Genomic DNA, 20,025 nt, shown 5'->3' with positions numbered 1-20,025 from the left:
TTTATAAAATGCATATGAAAACACAGACACATTTACAAATTATTTTTTATGGCTCAGCACAAATTTTAAGTCCAATGATCACTGAGATTTTTAATAGTGGCAGTGGAGGGAACTAAGCTGAACAAGATTAATTCAGAAAATTAAATTATATGTAATGCAATCAACCAGACTGCAAAGAATTCTGATTTACATACACAGCAATTCTACAAATTATGTAGCTTACAATTATGTTAAAAAAATACAAAACCTGTATACAAGTTGTGCATTTGGAAGAATCTGCTCTAGTTTGCTTGTGTTTTTCACCCTGAAGCAGAGCACAGCAGGAGATGGGTTGCTGGTGAATACTTTAATAATCCCACTTGGGAATGATATTGTCATATCACCAGTAATCTTCACAATACATCTAGAAGAGAATAAAAAATCAGCTTCATTGCAACTCATTAACTGCCTAATTTTAAAGCAACCACTGTAATTTCACAATCTTATGAAGTAAATTTAAAAGAGAAAATCAATCTCAAATGAAGGCAATGTGACTATGTATTGTCACTTTCAGCTTGGAAGTAAGATGAAATAAGAAATAAAAAAATTTAACTGCTTAAGCATACAGTAGTCTTGGATATTTTTCAAGCTTTGGAAACATGGCAATGGCTCTGCCTAGGCAAGGCCTAAGTAGCATAGCAATGGATATCACAGGGAACGAAGTGCTTTCAGCTGCACAAAATTACATGTAATACCTACCTGACAATGACAAAAATCCTTGTCATTCTCAGTGCTGTCACTGAACACATTTGTGTAAAGCAGGTGTATATGAACTCCTGGCACGATACAGGCCCTTACAGAGCAGTAAGCCCCATTCATACCCAGGGAAAAAACCCCTTTGAATTCCCCTACTAATGCATACTCATTCCCCTCCCCCGGTATGAAAAGTAGACCCATTGTCTTTTCTCATTGTAACTCAATACATTCAACACAATTCACTATTTAACTAACTTTGTGGGATCTGCTCCTTTAAAGTAGGCGTTAACAGATTCAGTAAGAGCTACTGCAACAGGCAAGGTGTCCTGGTTTCCAAGGCTGACGGGGCTGGGACCACGTGAAACACCTAGAATACATACAGTGTATAAATTTAATTTTCAAAAAGCTTAGTAGATTTCAGAATGGTTGACTACACCTGTAATTTTCACAAGAGTTTACACCAACATCACAGTCTCAACTGAGATATTACTTGTAAAGTGTGTAGAAATAGATAAACATAGTACAGTACAATAGCACCACGAAAATGCTACTCAGCAGCATAAGAACATAGGTATGACTACTGGTATGACATTATGTAAACAGACAGAAGGAAATACATGAGACAGAGGAATACTGCATTAAAATGGCTACCAGTGGGGGTGAAGTCAACAGACCCAAAGCAAATTGACTAGAATGCCTTAAAAAAAATCCCTACTGTATGCTTTTTTTGTATGGAAAAATGCATGATAAAATGGTCACAGAAATACAATGAATTCACTTACAGTAAAAATGAACTTAAATGCAAATTCATCAATATTACGGCACATAAGTGAACTGTTTAACATTCTTTTAACATTTTCAGCCAAGAAACACTGCAATTCCCAAGCAGAAATTGTTCAAAAAGTCTTCACTTGTTGCTCATGCCAACACAACACAATTCCAATATAGAGCTATATCAACCAAGACCTCATGTGAAGGCTTTTTGAAATGTGCATATACAGCTGATGAAACAGGTTGTCATGGGATTTCATTTTTCACAAATTTTCTGCATGTGTATGTAATACAAAAGACAATATTGAAAGTTTCTTCTTTTTTTCTTACTGCAGCAGTGTACTAGATAGCATCTTATGTTTTTTGTACCATGAAGAAATCGTCTGTATCACATAGTATTACCTACCACAAAGGAGGTACAGTCTTTATCTTTTCATAAGCAAATTGAAAAATTTCTCTTCCATACCACAAAGCAGAGACAAAATGCTTCTGTCTAATATTGCCCATGGCAAACTAAACGTATTTATATTTACTCTAAGTGGCTGTCCTTTCTGAGCTCTTTCAGAAGTAAAAAGGAAGTTGGGACCTTACTCTTCACAGAGCACCTAATATCTCATATTAGGCCTTAAATGAAGAGATAAGTGAATGAAGTAGTGACAGAAAGACAGCCAAAGGCAGGAGCTGGTCTAATTCTGCTACTTCATAAAATTACCTATACCTCTGCTACCTATACAATTATCTATACCTCTATTACAATTTCTCACATACGGTAGTAAAATACTCACAATGCTTCTCAGTGCCATGAAAACATTTGTGCAACACTTAGGCCTCCTTATATCCAAAAGATCTACTCAAAAGTCTTGAAGAACAAAAATTCTTAAATAAACTAATTATTACGATTCTGGCTAAAAACCACTGTTTATTCTTTTCTTTCATAGTAGGTTGTTTTTCTTTATTCTTTCAGACAAGACATGGATCGAGATTCCAAAGATTTTCTCTCCCTGAAAACTACCAGTAAAAAGCTGTGTGTGACAATCCAGGACACTGTGATTCTCAATAGTCTCAGGAATCCAGAAACCATTATTTCAAGAGGCAAATGTATGGTAAAATAATGAGTTGTCAATTACTTGAAATTCTGTTTGGTGAAATACTTAACTGCAGAATTATTCTTCACTAAAACCAAAGTGTACTTTCAATGAATGTGTCACTAGAGCTGCTAAGCTGTTCTAATGTCTTTTTCTGCCGATTTAGTAAGGAACAGCAAACAACTGTAGGGCAAACAGGATTACCTTGTATACAGGTGTATCAATTATTTTTAAATATTTTACTTAATGGCCTTATGTACATTTTTATAGCAATATTTCAAAAATTATGCACAGTAATGCAAACATATTCTTTATATTCCTATTGGCAAAAGAAAAAATACTATTTGCTTGACTGAAAAGTGAAATTTATTAGAAAAAATAACACACTTTTAACTCTTTTTCAGGGAACACCAAAGCAAATACATATGTATATATTTTTCTCTGAGAACTATTTGGGGAACTACAAATGACATAACTTCTCTCCTTGCTCTGCTCCCACTGTTCATCACCCTTTGACTCAAAAATCTATGCATTCTCCTAGAAACCAATAAACTTAAAAAATAAATTAATTACTATACATTCAACAAGGCCAGTGCTGGCTCCTGCCCTTGGGTCACAGCAACCCCAGGCAGTGCCACAGGCTGGGGCAGAGTGGCTGCAAAGCTGCCCACAGGAAAAGGAGCTGGGGGTGCTGCTGACAGCAGCTGAACATGAGCCAGCAGTGCCCAGGTGGCCAAGAAGGCCAATGGCATCCTGGCCTGCACCAGCAATAGTGTGGCCAGCAGGAGCAGGGCAGGGATTGTCCCCTGTACTCAGCACTGGGGAGGCCACACCTTGAGTGCTGTGCTCAGTTTTGGGTCCCTCAATTCAAGGAAGACTTTTTGCTGCTGGAGCACATCCAGAGAGAAGGGGAATGGAGCAAGAAAAGTGTCTGGAGAGTAAGTCATATGAGAAACAGCTGAAGGAGCTCAAGACATTTTGCCTGGACAAAAGGAGAGATAAGGGGGGGCCTTATCCCTCTCTACAACTGCCTAAAAGAGGGTGTAGCAAGGTAGGAGACACTCTCTTCTCCCAGGCAATCAGCAACAGGAAAAGTGAAAATGGCCTCAAGCTGTGCCAGCGGAGATCCAGGCTGGACAACAGCAAGAATTTATTCACCTAGGATAGGCTAGCCAGGGAGGGGGTGGAGTCACCATCCCTGGAGGTGTTCAAGAAATGACTGGAGTCCTTGGTGCTTTTGTTGAGTTGACAAGGTGGTGATCGTTCAATGACTGGACTTGATGATCTTGGCAATCTTTTCGCATCCTTCATGATTCTGTCATTCTATCATATGAAACAAACGTAACTGCTTGTCCTGATGCTGAAAGTCATAGTTGCCTTGCTGCTGAGAGTACAATTCAATACATTCAGCTCCAGGGTTTTCTATACCTGCTGTGAGGTCTCAGACAGAAGGGAAGTGACGGAGATGCATGAAGGTATCCTAACTTCATCTCAGGCTGCAGCCCACATCAAGGCTCCAGGTCTATCACCTTTGGCAGTGACAGCAAACCTGGCTTAAATATCCTGCCACCTCACCTGTCTCAGCCTGATCACTACTACTAGCTCCTGAGCTGTGCTGACACAAGAACTAGCAACATAACCATGCAAATGGTTACACTGACACCTTCAAAGTGCAGAGCAAAACTGCAGAACAAAGGACTCCATCATTGGTCATAAGAAGGACAGCTGAATAAAACTGATCAAATGGTTTTAGTTCAGTTTAGGAACAAAGATCCAGACAGTCTTAATACTGGCTAAACAGCTGCCATGAAAATAAAATTTATTTTAAAAAGTGCTATCTTTATTATGTCTGTCTTCTAAGATCCCTATTATATGTAAATACAGAAACATTCTTACATACTTGTGTTAGGAGAATTAGGATTGTCAAAATAAAAATATATTCACTTTACTTGAAAGAAAGTAGTAATGACAAACTGAAGAACCAAGGCAAACTTTCAGCTTGTTTATGGAGCAGGGAAGTCGACAGACAGAAGATAACATTATATAAAAGTGGTTACATCAAGTTTTGATCATTTCAGCAACATACAACTTATGTACTTGAGATGTCAAGCAACTTGTATTTGCCAGATATCAGAAACATCTGGAAAAACTTGTTTAAAAGGAAATACAATTTTATTAGATGTAGTATATTAGGATGATTAGTAAAGACATAAATGTGCTTTGAGTACAATACCTGGTGGTGTCTCACAAAGCTTTTCAATTGTAGGAAGATTTCGAATCAAAATATCATCGTCTATTACATTTAAATGAAACAAAACATTGCAAGAAAACAAAATATTTCAAGCAAAAATAGATGTTAAAAATTAATATTCAAAAATATTTTGCAAATTAAATTAAGGCAAAAGCATAAAAGAAGCACTCAATTACACATGCCTTAAAGTTCACTTGGAAGAAGATAATCAGAGTCAATTCTCCATTATTCAGAATAAAGAGGGTAAGGGGAACACTGGATTGTGCAAAAGTCAAAAGAATACAGAATGTACTGCGAACTATATCCTCATGCCCTGAAGTATTTCAGCTTTTTGTACTGCCCTTCCCATTTTCCCAGGACTATTTAATTCATACAGTCAGTGCAGAGGGAACTGGCCTTATCTATTTTTCCTAGGCCAGAATAATAGCCACATTAAGCTTCACTGTCAGCACACACCTCCTTACCTCCTGCCTCACCTCATGATTCCACTCTGCCACTGTTCCAACAATACACATACATTTCTCCCCAGAGCTGGGGCATATTGATGCTCTTGCCACCAATTTTTGGTTCCTCGACACCAGAGCTGAGACCTGAGGATGTGAGCCTGGATAGACTCTGGTAACCAAAATATTAGTTGTGTTTCTGTGATGCTTCTCAGCATTTGTGAAACTGGTGGACACTGAACTGTAAGAGCTAAGACTGGGCAGAACTTAGTAGCTTTGCTTCTGCAGAGGGTGGAAACTACTCCACTGCAGAACTCCCACTAGGTTCTGCAGAGAAGCTCTTCAAAGCTGCTGAGCCTGAGTGAGGAATCCTTGGCATCAATAACATTTGCAGATAACTGAATGATAACTTGACAACTTGATTTAACTTGTGACTAAACGTGTAACTGTGTTCAGAAATTAAATAGTTCAATATTGATAAATAAACAAGTTAAAATGTCTTAAGCCCTGCCCTTCCCAAAGCAACAAAAACCCCCAACTAATTAAAAAAGCCTTTTGATTTATGACAATAAATCAATGTCTCCTTTTGATTTATGACAATCAAATATCAAAACTGAAGTGCCTTCCTTTAAAAACAAGAGAAAACCTTCTGAAATTAGTGGCAATACATGAAGACTAATTTCCTTTTCATCTTAATCTTTCTTGTTTCATTGTTTGTTTCGCTTTTACTGCTTAGCTTATATTCTTAAATAACTTGTAGAAAAATAAGCATTAGAACATAAAAGAAGTCAGTTCTCTGACCATTTATATTCATTCAAATTTTTCAGTATCCCTAAGTATTTCTGCACCTACACAATAACATTTTTTGAACAAATATATGATAACGTGTTGTACTTGATGGATATACATGCATACCAAATAAGAATTCATGGAATGTTAATTGTGAATAGTATTTCCCTAAAGAACATGCCATAACTGGATCTATGGTCTAATCTAATTTAATCTACATTCCCGTGTCTCGGTGTCATTTAGAAGCAGAAATTGCGAAGAATGATTGAAGTACCTGGACTCGCATATGAAACAACTAACTCCAACAAATGTTTCTTGCAGCAGGTGCAGCCTAGTGGCTGAGTTGTCCTATTTCTCCAGTAAGATAAAATGGTTAATTAAACTTACCAACTGTAGGTGTGTTTGCTGCACTGAGGGAAGCAGAAGAGGATATAGAAGAAATGCTCTCTGCACGTGCCAAAGGAGCTGCTGGAGGTGGACTTGAGTTAGAGGCCAATGGGGGGCTGAATGGCCTAGGCTGAACAAAAGAGATCATAAGAATATAACACAAAGTGGTTTTAAAGAGATGAAAAAAATATTGTAAATAGAAAAGTTCTTATCTCATATCACAATCAATTTCATAATGTTTCTTAACATAGTTTCTTTAATGTCTTATCTACCCTAGTTTTTAGTGTAAAACAGAGAACCTGCATTTTCCATTGGAGTAAATCCCACTATTTCATAGATTATAGGGTTTTTTTGACAGAGTAGTCAAGTCTAATACATTTGCTTATGCAACAGCCTGTCAATAATAGAACACAGTGTCAGAAACTAAGATACAGACCTGTGTGTGTGGCAAACATAGATTTAGACAGCTAAAGCAGAGCTACCAATGAACTGGAAGTGAGAGCAGCAGAGTGCAACTAAAATAGTTGTGACTGGAGTACAGAAGCAAGAGAGGAGTGGCTGTAGGATCAGGGTTTTTTCAACCCAGAGAACAGAAGCCTAAGAAGAGATTTATTAGCAGGCTCCTACTAGGTAAAAAGGGGCACACAAAGAAGTCAAGAGTCAGGCTCTTCTAAGAGATTCAAGAGCTACAGTGAAGAAAAGCCAGCCAGTCATCAGGAAAAACTCCTTCTTGCAACCTTTTGGTAAAATCCTGAGACAGGCTGCCAGATTGGTAAAATCTCCCACTCTGGAACTTTTTAAAACTCAGCATGGTCCTGAGCAACCTGATACAATTTTGAAGTCAGCCCTTTTTTGAGCAGGTTGACCTAGAGAAAAACCTCTTCCACTCTAAATCTCTAGATGGCTTTAGGATACACTTAACCGTTAAGGTATTTAAATAGTGATCATGCTGGGGTACCTGTCAGTACCTATCTGATAGGTACTGAAACTCCTGGAGCATCATTTTTTAAGCATAACTGTAGAATCCCAGAAGATAAGAGGCTAATATGTATGTCTCATACACTGATAGCTGCACGACTGTAGAACCATCCAAGGATTGCTGCTAATAACAGACAAACTGTTGATAATGACCAAGGGCTGTTGATACTGATCAAGGACTGTTGGTAATAACCAAGGATTGTTGGTACTAATAGACAAGGACTGCTGGTAATAATGATAGATCATTGTTAATAACCGAGGACTGTTGGTACAGAGGAAGTGTGCTGTAATAACCAAGGACTGTTGGAACAAAGTGAAAAAGAACAAGATGTGGCTAGAGAAGGTGCTATGCAGTGGCAGGCAGCACTTTTCTGTGACATCTTGCCCTAGCTCCTGCAGATGAGCATGAGAACAGGTACAGCTCAAGTGCAGGAATGAGACAGAGAAGTGGGCATGGACTGTAGGGGGGTAACAAGACCACCTAGGACTCTGAAAGTCCTCTGACTGAATTCCAGAAAGGTCTGAAAGAATGAACTGTGCATGATGACTAATTTGCATAGAAAACAAGAAACTTAGCTCCAGGGTGGGGAAAACCAGTACTTCCAACAAGCCTAGGTGGTATCTCCAGGATACTCCATCAGCTGAACTGACACTGGAACCAGGATTGGTGCTCTCTTTCTCCCTTTCTTTTCCTGTTTATTTCATATGTTCCTTTGTCTCTTCCTTTTTTATTCTACCTCTTTATCCAGAACCCACAGTCATGTACATATATAGTAGGTCAGGGACTAACACACCAATTTCCATGTCAAGTACATCATTTAATAATAAAGCTTTGTGAGTTTTGTGGACCTTCTGACTTTAAGCATTCCTTTCTACCACTAGCATTTGTGAATCTTGGGTGTTTCCTTTCCCCTAAGGGCAGGATATGTCACAGTAACTTTTTTCCCCCCATTGTCTTGCACTTCTTTACTTTGATAGAGACTATGAGAATTGTAAAAGGAGTTAACATATACTGAAGACAACTGACAACCTTCTACTTGTATCCAGATAATAGTATATTTCAAAAGCAACAGTATAAAATGAACGTAGCTTTGTTCAGGATCACACTTTATAGTAGAACAGATAAATGACATGAAGAACAGATTTCTTGGGCTAAGAGCAATTACTACAATTCTGTATTGGAAAGAGAAACAAATTTCAAAATGAACTCTTTTCTGATCCTACAGAAAAGCAAAACAGTTTGAAAATATTCTGTCAGTTTTGTCAAAGTATAAGATGAGAATTTTGTTTGTCCCAAGAATATGGTGAAGATATCTTGCTACTTTGAAAGACAAGAAGAAGATTTTACCACAGGAACATTTTTCCAAGTCAGGAAGTCAAGTGAAACTGCAGAATACTAATATTTACTGAGGAAATTAGCCATGGCCTAGTCTGATAGGCTGTTTGGTTATTTGCATTCTTTAGCACATTCCTTATCGGCAGGCGAACCCGCACTGCAGGTACATGCAGACAGTGAGCAACCTCTCGCTATCCTCATGGGCAACTGCTGTGATTTACCACCTCCCTTTTCCACAAACCAGCACCAAGTGCAGGGAGAAGTCACAACAGGGCTACTTCTGTCAACGTACAACTGAAAAATACCCCGCTCATTTCCCAGAGCTTTGGTGATATCCCTAAATCAAGTGAGGTTTGTTAATAACTTCAATAGTATTTTGTCTTTCATTATCAAATTACTGCTTTGCTCAATTGAAAACACTCAGCTAATGCAAAAATTATGTTTTGGACCTTAGTACTTGTGTTAATAATTACTTGTTGTAATGAGATAATTATCATAAACTATAACCATGCCTATTTGGCAATGTTGAAAAGCTGCTTATGAGATTCCTTGAACATTGGCTAGAAAGTAACTCCACTATAACAGAGCAAATGAATGGTGTATCTGAAATCAAGTCAAAATGGCAAATAATAATAAAAAAATAATCAATACTTACTATTTCATTAATCCCACTAAGTTTCCCGGTAGACAGCTTTGGTCTTGAAGCAGGTCTTGGAGGGGGTACAATGGTGCCCACAGAAAGAGGAGTGGTGGGCCTTGCTGAAAGAAAGCAAAGTTAAGAAAATATTAGAAAGATCACACTGAACATAATTAGTTATTTACTTGAGTAGAATATCTAGAAGTGATGTTTCTACTAGAGGTTCCTATGGTACAAGTGCCATGTTTGAAGAGTTAACACAAATCGTAAGTGCTTTTAAAATAGCGCCAAGTGATACCCTGAAAAGTGCATCTAAAAACAGCATTGTGGGCTTTCTCATTGCTCTCAAGTGATTTTATACCAACCACTCTTGGAAGCTTGTATGTAAAAAGAACTGATTTTGCAAACACACTTACTTAATCTTTGAGATCTCATTGTTGCCTGACATCCCACAAAAATACATTCCCATTTCTAGAAAAGTAACACTGCATAGTTAAGAAAAAGCAATGCCTTTAAATTAATAACTTGAATTTTCTTCTTATTTTAAGCTGAATATTTACTTCACTGTCCCAACTGGCATTAACAAGCAGTTTAGTACATTCTAAGTAAGAGGATGAGTTAATTTTAATATCAGTTGAACAATAATAACAAAAATAAAAAATGAATCCAAAGCTTGCTTTTTGGAGTCAGTTATTAGCAAAGAGCAGTACAGAATGCATGCTTGGCATACCCTTATTTGTATGAGCACAAGAAGACACTAAACTATAGTCCAGTAGTGCTGAAGATGATGCAGAAGATATTTCAGTAGCAGTGCCAGTTTCTTCAATGAATAATTGTTCATGGCATATAGAGTTATTGAAAAGGTCACTTTGATCCTCAGAAGCACAGGTGTTGGAAGAATTCCCAAGCAAAGCAGAAGAGGCAAGGCAGGCATTTTCAGTTTTAAAATGCAATCTTTGGGGCTCCTTCTTGTCTGTGCTTGTGTGTCTAATTGTAAGAAGTTCATCAGCAAAGGAAATCCACTGACTCTGAGACTGTGAAAAACAGGATAAAGTACTGGTACTCCCTGATGGCGCTGCTGTAACACCAGTGCTAATGGTAAAGCCTGGTGAGGATGGGCTTGTAGACCCAGAATCTGTCTGGTGTCCAAGCAAACACTGAGATATTCTACACCCAGGCAAATCAGTGGTAGATGATGAGGAGCTCCTATTGTGCTCTGTTAGGGTAGCTGAAGGAAAAGGGAAGAATTTAAACTAGGACCAACAATGAAAAGATAAAATTTTCAGTATTCAAAAAAGTATTTAATATCCTCTGCACAAGGGCTACTAGCCAGCATGAAAAATAACTGCTCTACTAAAGTAACTCCCCCAACTCACAAATAGAAGACAGAAAAAAGCCAGTCACATATCATATGTACTTCATTCATACCGCCAACTATGTCCCTTTCTATTTTTCAGTACATTAAAAGAACTTATTTTGTATATCTCCACTTAAGGCTCTATTTCTCAGAACTTTCCTTACTCCTTTGACTTCCTACCTGTTGTGATTTAATTTTTTCGCATCTTTGTCTTTTCTTTCTTCCATCCTATTCAATTTTTGGTTCCACTCCACAGCTTTCTGCTTTTAATTTCCTCCAAAGTTATTTAATCAAACCTATCCTGTTCCTTTCAAAGACTATGATTCTCTTAGTCCTAGTATTTGTAATAGGAAGGTCCAACAGATTTGGCTTTCAGGTGAACGAATGAATGAAGACAATGGAGCCACAAGATTCAGTCTGTTATTCTGTCTGTATCAATCTGTGTCTAGTGGGTAACAATGTGGATCAGGCATCATCCACCTCCATTTTTTTCCCCTCTCTCATCCTATAATCTTCTGACTGCTGAAAAAAGGAATTTTCCACAAGTATTCCCTGCACTTGCTGTTGCCTGTTGCTCTAGATGACAACAGAAGCAAAAAATGCAAGGTTAGTCAGTTCTCAACATCTTGCAGATTGGCAGAGCTAGGAGCAACAGCAGTGACAATCAAAATCCAAAAAAGAAACACATTTAAAAGCTCAGACCAAAAGTACAGTTGTCCTCTCTACAGTGGTCCTTTTGCCATAAACAAATACATTCTCTAAGTCCACCTAGACATTAAGAATTTTAACACAGCTTTCCCTTTCAAGCAGATATTTTAACTACCATTCCAAGGCTTTACTATACTACTATAAATCCTATTTAAAAACAATGTGGACATGTTAAAAACTATTTAAAAATACACATGGATGAAAATAAGGAAGATAACTAATAGAAGCATTTTTAAAATATCAAGAGCTAGCTAAAAAATGTCTGTTGTGTTTGTTCAAGATAACAAAGATAGCTGAAACTTCTAATAAAGTGAGATTATTCATGGATGACCAAAGATTACTTCTGTACTGCATAATCCACTGTCTACTCAAATACCAAGGTAGTTTAAGTGTTCAATGATTAACATGGTTATAAACCAGCAGTTAAACAAATGTTTAAACCATAAGGGACATATACTGTATTCCACACAACTAATGTATGTAATTTAAGTTTGGGATTGAGATTTTCAAAAACCTTGAGCACCAGCTTATTACAAAGCTTCAAGTTGAAGACAAAACATTGATTTTGAGGCAAATACCATCTGACAAGTATTTTAAAAAAAACTTTTAAAACTTACTTGCAAGTTAGCAAGCATTAGAACTCAATTTAAACAACATGACCTACATTGATCCAGGTTTTTTTTACCCCAAATGTATTAGAAATTTGTTATACTTTGGAACATTTACTTTCTATTTAATTCTACAGATGATTTCACAAATGTAAATATCTTAGTTAACTTCTAGAACAACAGTCTTTGAAAGAATTATTTATCAGATAAAGTTTGCCAATGCACAGATGTATCTAAACTTGATTTATGCCCACAAGACCCTCTATTGCACCAATTTCAATGAACTGCAGGGCTTTGTATAAGCCTCATGGGTATGACTAGGGTAGATGACTCCCTGCCAGATAGAGCTAGAGAGGATATTATGGATCTCTGTCATTACTCATCAGCCAGAGACTATTTTCTCCACAGTTCTGCTGCCAGCAGGAACTGTATGATGACTTCCTAACCTGCTTTCAGTTCTCATCCAGGCACAGCAATAAACACTTGAATACAGCTACAACCACCAGCACAAGAAGTTCAGCATCCTCTGACTTTCTCTGCAGACTCCAACACAAGACCAAAGTTATCAAAACAGAGTATTCTAAGAAAGCACCATTTCTTTTCAGAGTATTCCAGTAATATATATCTCTCTAGAATTTATTCTTAAATGTGCTACCACACACATGGTTGATCCACTTGCCAGTACTACTGACTGATTATGTAAGTCAGGATGAGAGAATTATAATGAATTCTGTAAGCCAGATATATTAAAATTGTAACCCTTAAGGTACATCAATTTGTTGTGAAAGACTAAGTTCTTCAAATCTGAAGAGTTACAAAGCAATGTTGATTGTTATTAAAAGAACATCACTTAAACCGAGAAATAATGCCAGTTTTTCAGAATTCTCCTACTGATAATGTAATCCTCCTTATTCTTTTTCAATCTGCATGATCATGCACAGAAGAAAACCACTAGAAAGCCATAATGAACAAAGAAATGAGAACTATTTTTGGAATACAAGTACTTAGTTAAAAAAAAAAAATCAGCAAACACACTTTCTTTCTCAGGTCTGTAGGAGCAGGAAACTGTCTACATTAAGAGAAAATTAAGATGTTGAAGTACTCTACACAGTAAGTAGAGTGAAAAGAAGTATGTAACATTTTTTTGCAAAGAACAGGTTTCAGGAAAACTTGCCAGTGTCCTACCAACACTAATATCCTGCAACGCAAAATTCCCAAGCAACATGTGCTCTCTCCCTCCACCTCCCATATGCCCAACACCATCATTTTCCGTGCAATATCCATGCTTTCAGGATCCCAGCTTAATTCATGTCTCAGTCCTGTCATCTTTGTCCGTCTCCCCTTGGATTATGCCTTCACAACTCCTAACAGAATCATCCTACAATCTTCCTACAGGAAACAAGTTCCTCACAGCAAAGCTCTACTCTTTGTACTACATAGCCAACTTTCCTGGAAAGAAGAAATCCAAGCTCAGCTTATCTCACAGTTGCTGCAACAACCTCCATTTTATCTCCCAGCCTTACTAGCTGAAAAAAGTTGATTACATTCTAGATGGTGAGCAATTATCCAGTAAGTATGAGAAGGCAATAAAAAACAGGCAGGAGCAAAACAGAATTTTCTTGAAGTGTCTAGCATTCCCTCTTCCTTCTTGCTCTCTAGCTTGAAAGCCTTATATGCTGCCTTCTCAGTTGTGTAATATTTGTAAGACAGTGTACTGCTTTAAAAACTCCATAATTTATGCATAAAAGCACGTCCCCTTGCAATAACTAAGAAAACAACACCAGAACATCCAGAAATATGGCAAACACCATCTCTACCATCAAATATTTTACCTGAGGAAGATGAGGATGCCAAAGAAGCCGAAGAGGAAGATTCAAGAGAAGTGCTGAAGAGTGGATCCCATGCCAGGAAGTCACTGTTCCCCTTTCTGTATTAAGAGTTAAAATTGGAATAGAAATGAAAGATTTATGCATTCATAAAAATCACAAACTTCAGTAGTAGTTTCATAATATAATAATAATCACAGAACAGTTTGGCTTTGAAGGGATCTTTAAAAATTCTGTTCCAACCATGCTGACATCCACTAGACCAGGTTGTTTAAAGCCCCTTCCAGACTGGTCTGGAACATTTCCAGAGATGGGCCATCCAGAATTTCTCTAGGCGACCTATTTCCATGTCTCACTAGACCTCACAGTAAAATTTTTTCTCCACATATTTAATCTAAAACTACTCTGAGTTTAAAGCCACTCCTCCTAGTCCTATAACTACAAAACTTTTGTAAAAAGTCCCTCAATAATATGATAAAAACTTTTGACAAATTAGTCTATATTAGTCTTTGCATCTAAAAAGAAAATAATTAGTCAAAAGTTGCAGGTCAAAGAACTGATTTACGCATAAGGAGACTGTCTTAGCCAACATTTTGGTGAAAATTTGTGAGTGGACATACTCCATAATGTCAGTTAAATAACTGTAATTTTTGAGACCTACATCTTCAAATTCATTTATTTCAGCACATATAAACATAAGCAATGTATGCAGATCAGTGTAAATTTGGGGTTTGCAATCTTAAACACTTTATCATGGAACACTCTTGGATAGTAACGATCTTATTTAAAAACTGTCTTATTTAAAAACATTTTGTAGCTATGTAATTATAAATACCAACTGAAATTGATCACAATAAATCAAATGTATTAGAATGGGTAAACAAATGAATGGAAATATCCATTGATACACTTAGGCTTACAATGCAATGGATGTACAACTTAAGATAGGATTCAGCTGCCATTTTCAATGCATTTCCAAGTTTAGAAAAATAAGAACAAATTCCTGCAAAATAGGATTTGATAGAATTTTACATCTGAACTTACTCAGTAGCTGGAGCAGAAAGTTTTGATTTTGTTGACTCTTCACCTAAGAAAAAGATACCATATTATCATTAAAAGTGTGAAATGTAAAATAAAAATTTAATTTTAATTATAAAAAGATAGTTAATATTAATGTTGGCAGTTCAAAACAAATTACTATTAAAATGGAAAAAAGAAAATGTATAATTTCTGATAACTTAAGTTTAGATATTCCTGAACTATGAGAAGACTACATAGACCAGTGCACTTCATAAGGAAGTGTTGTTTGCTTGCAACTTCCTCCTTGAATTATACAATTTACATCAACACTGTTCTTCAGCAAATCTGGCATGGCTTCCCATTGGCTAAAAAAAAAAAAAAATCCAACCCTGAATAATAGAAGCTAATGCTCTATCCTCTATGTCAGTATTTTATATCATGAACATGGTGTGCTTTGCTGGTTTGTGGATCATACTAAACTTGAGCAGGTGGAAGGGTTTCAGGAACTTGCAGCGAAGTTTTTCCCAATGGGACAACCCCTTTGGCATCTGGATGTGTTCCTCATTACTGTCAGATACAGGTTAATCTGGTCCCCACAACAGGTAACAGCCAAGTATATAGAGTAAGGAATAGTTATATAAAACTAACAAGAGAAACATTTTGTTCAATTTAAAATACAGATATTTAAGAAGTTTATGTCTCCAACAATTAAAAAAAAATATTTGTTTTCATTCTATGTTAAAAAAATAACAGACTAAAAGATTCACACTTACTGGATGAATTTTGATTCATTTGTGCCTGAAACAGGGAAAAAATAGGAATAAGTTCTTCTACTGTGAAATAAACCACTTAACAGTCCCAGAGTTCTTATTTCCACTCAACTTCCTATGAGATATTTTGTTTTCAGTGCCAGGCAAAAACATCATGAGCTTGCGGAAGACCAAGGTACACAAGCCTGGGCAGAGCAAGCAGTGCACATCTGCTATACCAGTTTGAAAATGTAGGAATAAATACTGAAGAGCTGACAAAGGGAGCAGCTTTTTTAAATCTCTTTACTGTCTGGGACAGACAATTATACAGCCTATGTCTTTATCACACGGTAGAGATTAAACGAAACATTTCTCACGTTTTCCCAACGAGTCCCCTCACACACTACAGTTACTTAGTTTTAACTACAAATGCAAATAAAAAGCCATTCTCTACTTACAGGACTGTGCCTCTGCTTTCAAAATGTGGTGAGGGAAAAAAGAGAAAAATTATTATTTTAATATGTTATGTACACTATTTTCCTTAAAATCAGAACCAGTCTTTCTCTGATCTGAATACTGTACCAGCATACCCTAATATTATTTATCATCTGGTGGAATAAAGGATTATTCCATGAACTGGCAGGATATCAATAAAGCTGCACTGCAAATGTTACATGTAGCCTCATTATACGATCTTTTTTAAAAGACTTGTATGTTATTGAAAATTTTCAAATTATGTTAAAAGCTATGCTCAGCTAACCTTAAGATGTAACTGAATGTCTTATGGTGGCAAGAGCACAAACACAAGAACTGAACACTCAAAAGTCTCAAAGAAAAATTTAAGTATGAGAAAAGTGCTCAATATTATACTGCAATAAGAAAGTGCAATCTATATATATCTTGGAATATGAAATGTACCAAAAATGACCTAGTGCATAAGAAAAAAGAATTACTGAACCTAGAATAAAGTCTGAACATTTTAATATATGTTTACATTACCGTTTCTTAACTACTTTTCTACACATCAAAAATACAAGGAACAAAAGACTTACAGATATTGCTGGAGAAAGAGTGATGTTCCCTATGGATACTTTTAATTCATCCAAAGAAGGCATAGTGTATTGAGAACTGTTATTTGGCTGGACCGGTTTTATTTCCACATGGAACCTCCTGGGTTCATCATCTTCAGAGTCAGACTCACTGGATGAATAGAAATGGTTCTCTTTGGTATGTTTGTCTCAGTTAAGGTGGAAATACCTCAAAGCCATCTGCTTAATCTACTTTACAGTTTTGATTCACAAAATGCTCATATTAAGTGACCTCTTTGTGCAGTTACATACATCCACAGTCCAAAATGCACAATTCAGAGTTAAAATTTAGGGGTTTATTTCATTTATCTTCAGAATGATGATTCTGTTCAGAAAAACATGATGTCATATAACTGAAGAATGGCAGTATCTGGCATATAACTGAATAATTGCATATTTGAAGGCATGAGATTAAATTTAAGATTCTAAAGCAGCAACACTTCTGCATGTAAAATTATAATTTGCAAGACTCCAGCAGGGATTCTAACAGATGTATGAAAAATGTAGGAGTCTTTTAAATCAAATGAAGAAAAGCCTAGGTATTTTGATAAGCAGTGAAATGCCCATGTATATGAAATACCTGTCCCTAACATAAACAATGAACGAAAGAGTAGGAGCCACCATTACTTGCTCTTTTTACACTGTGGCACTGAAAATTTTTTAAGAAAGGATGCCAGGTGTACAGAAGACTGCACAGTGAACTGAACAATGTGAGCTGCTTAAAGTACTGTCATCTTTGGATAAAAATAAATCACAATGACATCTCAGACCTCAGAATAAGGAAAATAAACAGCGCTTTATAAGCAAAGGAGCAGCACTGAAGAAAACCTCTGAAAAGCCCAAGGTAAGTCTTGAAACCTGCATTTGTTTTGACAAGAAAAACTTGAAAATTTCCCTCTACAGAAAAGTTTTGTACCACCTGGAAGAAGTGTACATATTCTCTAAGTAATTTCTGTTATTTTCACCTGAAAATATGACAGACATTTGCATTAAATTCCTTCAAACTATTCTCTAACAAAGTTTTAAACCTGACATTCCAAATCCCCTTCAGCTGAAAGGATCTGAAAATTGTGGTGAGGAAAAAGCCAAGTATCTTCATCTTACATCTCTCTTCCTTCAAAATAAAGCAGTTATAAAAGGTTTCAAAGAAAAGTAATTCTAATTTCATCAAAAGATTTCTTGTCTTGAATGTTATCACTGACCTTCAAGATTCATTTCGTACAAATAAGACAGTTCTTGTAAAGTGTTTCCCCCAATACAGATTTAAATCAGACTTATTATTATTGACTGTCATAATAAAACAATGTCCTCCAACAAATTATCTCATGAGTTCCATCAACAAAATCAATTTCTAGAGGCTAAGGGAGGAAAAGAGAAAGGGAGCTGGTAAGGTCCTGAAGCTGGTCAAGATTTTCAGCAGCTGAAGTACTATCTCATGACAGATCACAAATCATGGATTTTTTTTCACTAAATGTATGCCTTTTCTTTTGTTTCACAACAAAAAAGAGATAATAAAAAACAGGATGTCCAAATAAATCATTCATCATAGCACGGATGTTGTTCGCTTCTCTCTCACTTTCAGAAAAACATGCAGAGCACGAAACAACACTCCTCTTAGAACTGGATAAAAGTCTGTCACTTTTATATAATTTTTTAAAATAGACGATTACATCAACTGCTTTATTGTTACAGGACTCTTACATGTGGGCATTAGAGAATATTCTGCAAAGTTGATGAAAACAAAGAAGTTATGATGATGACCTGGCCACTGTAATGAGCTGTTAACTGCTTAAAAGTTTTTGTAATTTAAGGTAATGGTACAGCCTAAATTCACCTTTTATATGAAGTACCCAGAAAATTCAGTGAATACATTTCAAAAAATTAGCTATCTTACCAACATACTAGGCTTGCTTAGATCTATGGTAACTATTCCCAGCTCTTAAGCAGAACTTTCCTCCGTGGCAGTAGGAAAAAAAGTGGACCAGAATTTTCCTCCAAAGTAACAGGGGAACAGCAGAGAAAAATCTTCAGCCTCAATAAAGCAACTCAGAACAAAATCTACTCTGTATATGCAAGCTACTAAAGCTTTCAATATGAAGCTATTAAAAACACAGTAAAAGCTAAAAGCACCAATTGGAAACAGCATGTAGTGTAATGGACTTCATTAAGTAAAAGAAATTCTATTTCTACACTGCTCTAGTGCTACACTAGAGAAAAAAAAGTGAGGGCACAGGTAGAGAAGAGATAACCATTCAATATGCTTTAAAAAGTTTGCAAACTTTATAAACTCTCTGAGAGCTTTTCACGGAGGGAGATCTGCATGGAATTTTGGATCTGCAATGGATCTGGCTATTTTTTTGCATTTCATTTTTACTGTCCTTTTTAAGTTCCCAAGAGATCTGATCTAATCTAATCTTTAACATTTGCATACACATATCCAAGAAAAAATTTGGTTCATTTTACAAAAGCTATGAATGTAAGAATACAAGGTTGCAACATAGGCATAAATGTCATTCATCTTCCTTAACTCTTTAGTGAGTACTTCCTCTTTCCAAACAATTGCAGTAACATAAATAACTTGGCACAATAATAGTAAAAAGGATATCTTGTGTTGCTTCTGGTTTAATGCTGTATCCTTCATCATCTACATCAGGAAAGTTCTAAAAACAACAACAAAAATTACGCTAAATAACTAAAAAACCATGTCATTATTACACCAGACTGAATTTTACATCACTGACAAACTGAAATTGCAATAACTCATGAAAGTGATTTTTATTCCACATTATTACAATTATCTGAAGTTATGATTTGTCATTCAGAAGTTGCGTGACAAGATATCTCAGCACAAAATGGAACAAAACAAGCTCTAAATTTCCTGTGAAAACTGGCAAGTTTGAAATTCATCTGCTTTTACTAATCAATCACTACTTAATTACTAATTGTAATTACTAATTACTGATTAATTATTAATCAATTACTCTATCAAAAAGGACAGAAATCAACATTATTTTAGCTTTAGTATTGAGTTAAATTAGGCTGTAATTCTCTTGGCCCCAGGAAGATTTCCCAATTTTTACTGCTTTCAGCTAAGACACAAGATGTTCTGATGGTGCAGAGGCAAAACCTTTCCTAAGTACTAGTCAATATTTAAGTATGCTAGCCAAAGTACTTTTTACAAATTCCACTTCCCCTAGCAAGGGTAGTGTGCCTGCACTGTTACTTCAAGAAAGAACATCCACATCACAGGCGCTCAA

The 20,025-nt window shown here is 36.3% G+C and overlaps 1 protein-coding gene across 8 annotated transcripts in view; it reads right to left on the bottom strand.

Moving 5' to 3' along the window:
- Nucleotides 1-20,025, bottom strand: part of FCHO2 (FCH and mu domain containing endocytic adaptor 2) — an 83,636-nt gene that overhangs the window by 11,075 nt on the left and 52,536 nt on the right. Inside the window, exons 12-23 of one of the 8 annotated variants that reach the window (XM_041426875.1) lie at nt 19,374-19,428; nt 16,733-16,911; nt 16,139-16,153; nt 15,705-15,729; nt 14,956-14,998; nt 13,918-14,012; nt 10,143-10,640; nt 9,431-9,534; nt 6,462-6,591; nt 4,825-4,884; nt 991-1,102; nt 248-403 (exon numbers count right to left, since the gene is read on the bottom strand). In XM_041426875.1, coding sequence (XP_041282809.1) covers nt 248-403; nt 991-1,102; nt 4,825-4,884; nt 6,462-6,591; nt 9,431-9,534; nt 10,143-10,640; nt 13,918-14,012; nt 14,956-14,998; nt 15,705-15,729; nt 16,139-16,153; nt 16,733-16,911; nt 19,374-19,428 — 1,472 coding nt within the window. Of the gene's footprint in view, nt 1-247; nt 404-990; nt 1,103-4,824; nt 4,885-4,906; nt 5,458-6,461; nt 6,592-9,430; nt 9,535-10,142; nt 10,641-13,917; nt 14,013-14,955; nt 14,999-15,704; nt 15,730-16,138; nt 16,154-16,732; nt 16,912-19,373; nt 19,429-20,025 lie in introns of those variants that run through there. The other 7 variants (XM_041426876.1, XM_041426877.1, XM_041426878.1 and 4 more) reach the window with 7 other exon arrangements.

The sequence above is a fragment of the Onychostruthus taczanowskii genome, unplaced genomic scaffold (assembly GCF_017590055.1).
Source record: "Onychostruthus taczanowskii isolate IOZ18803 unplaced genomic scaffold, ASM1759005v1 scaffold96, whole genome shotgun sequence".
In the NCBI taxonomy this organism is placed as follows: Eukaryota; Metazoa; Chordata; class Aves; order Passeriformes; family Passeridae; genus Onychostruthus; species Onychostruthus taczanowskii.
Note: the sequence above shows the minus strand (reverse complement) of the source record. Positions and strands in the feature narration are given on the sequence as shown.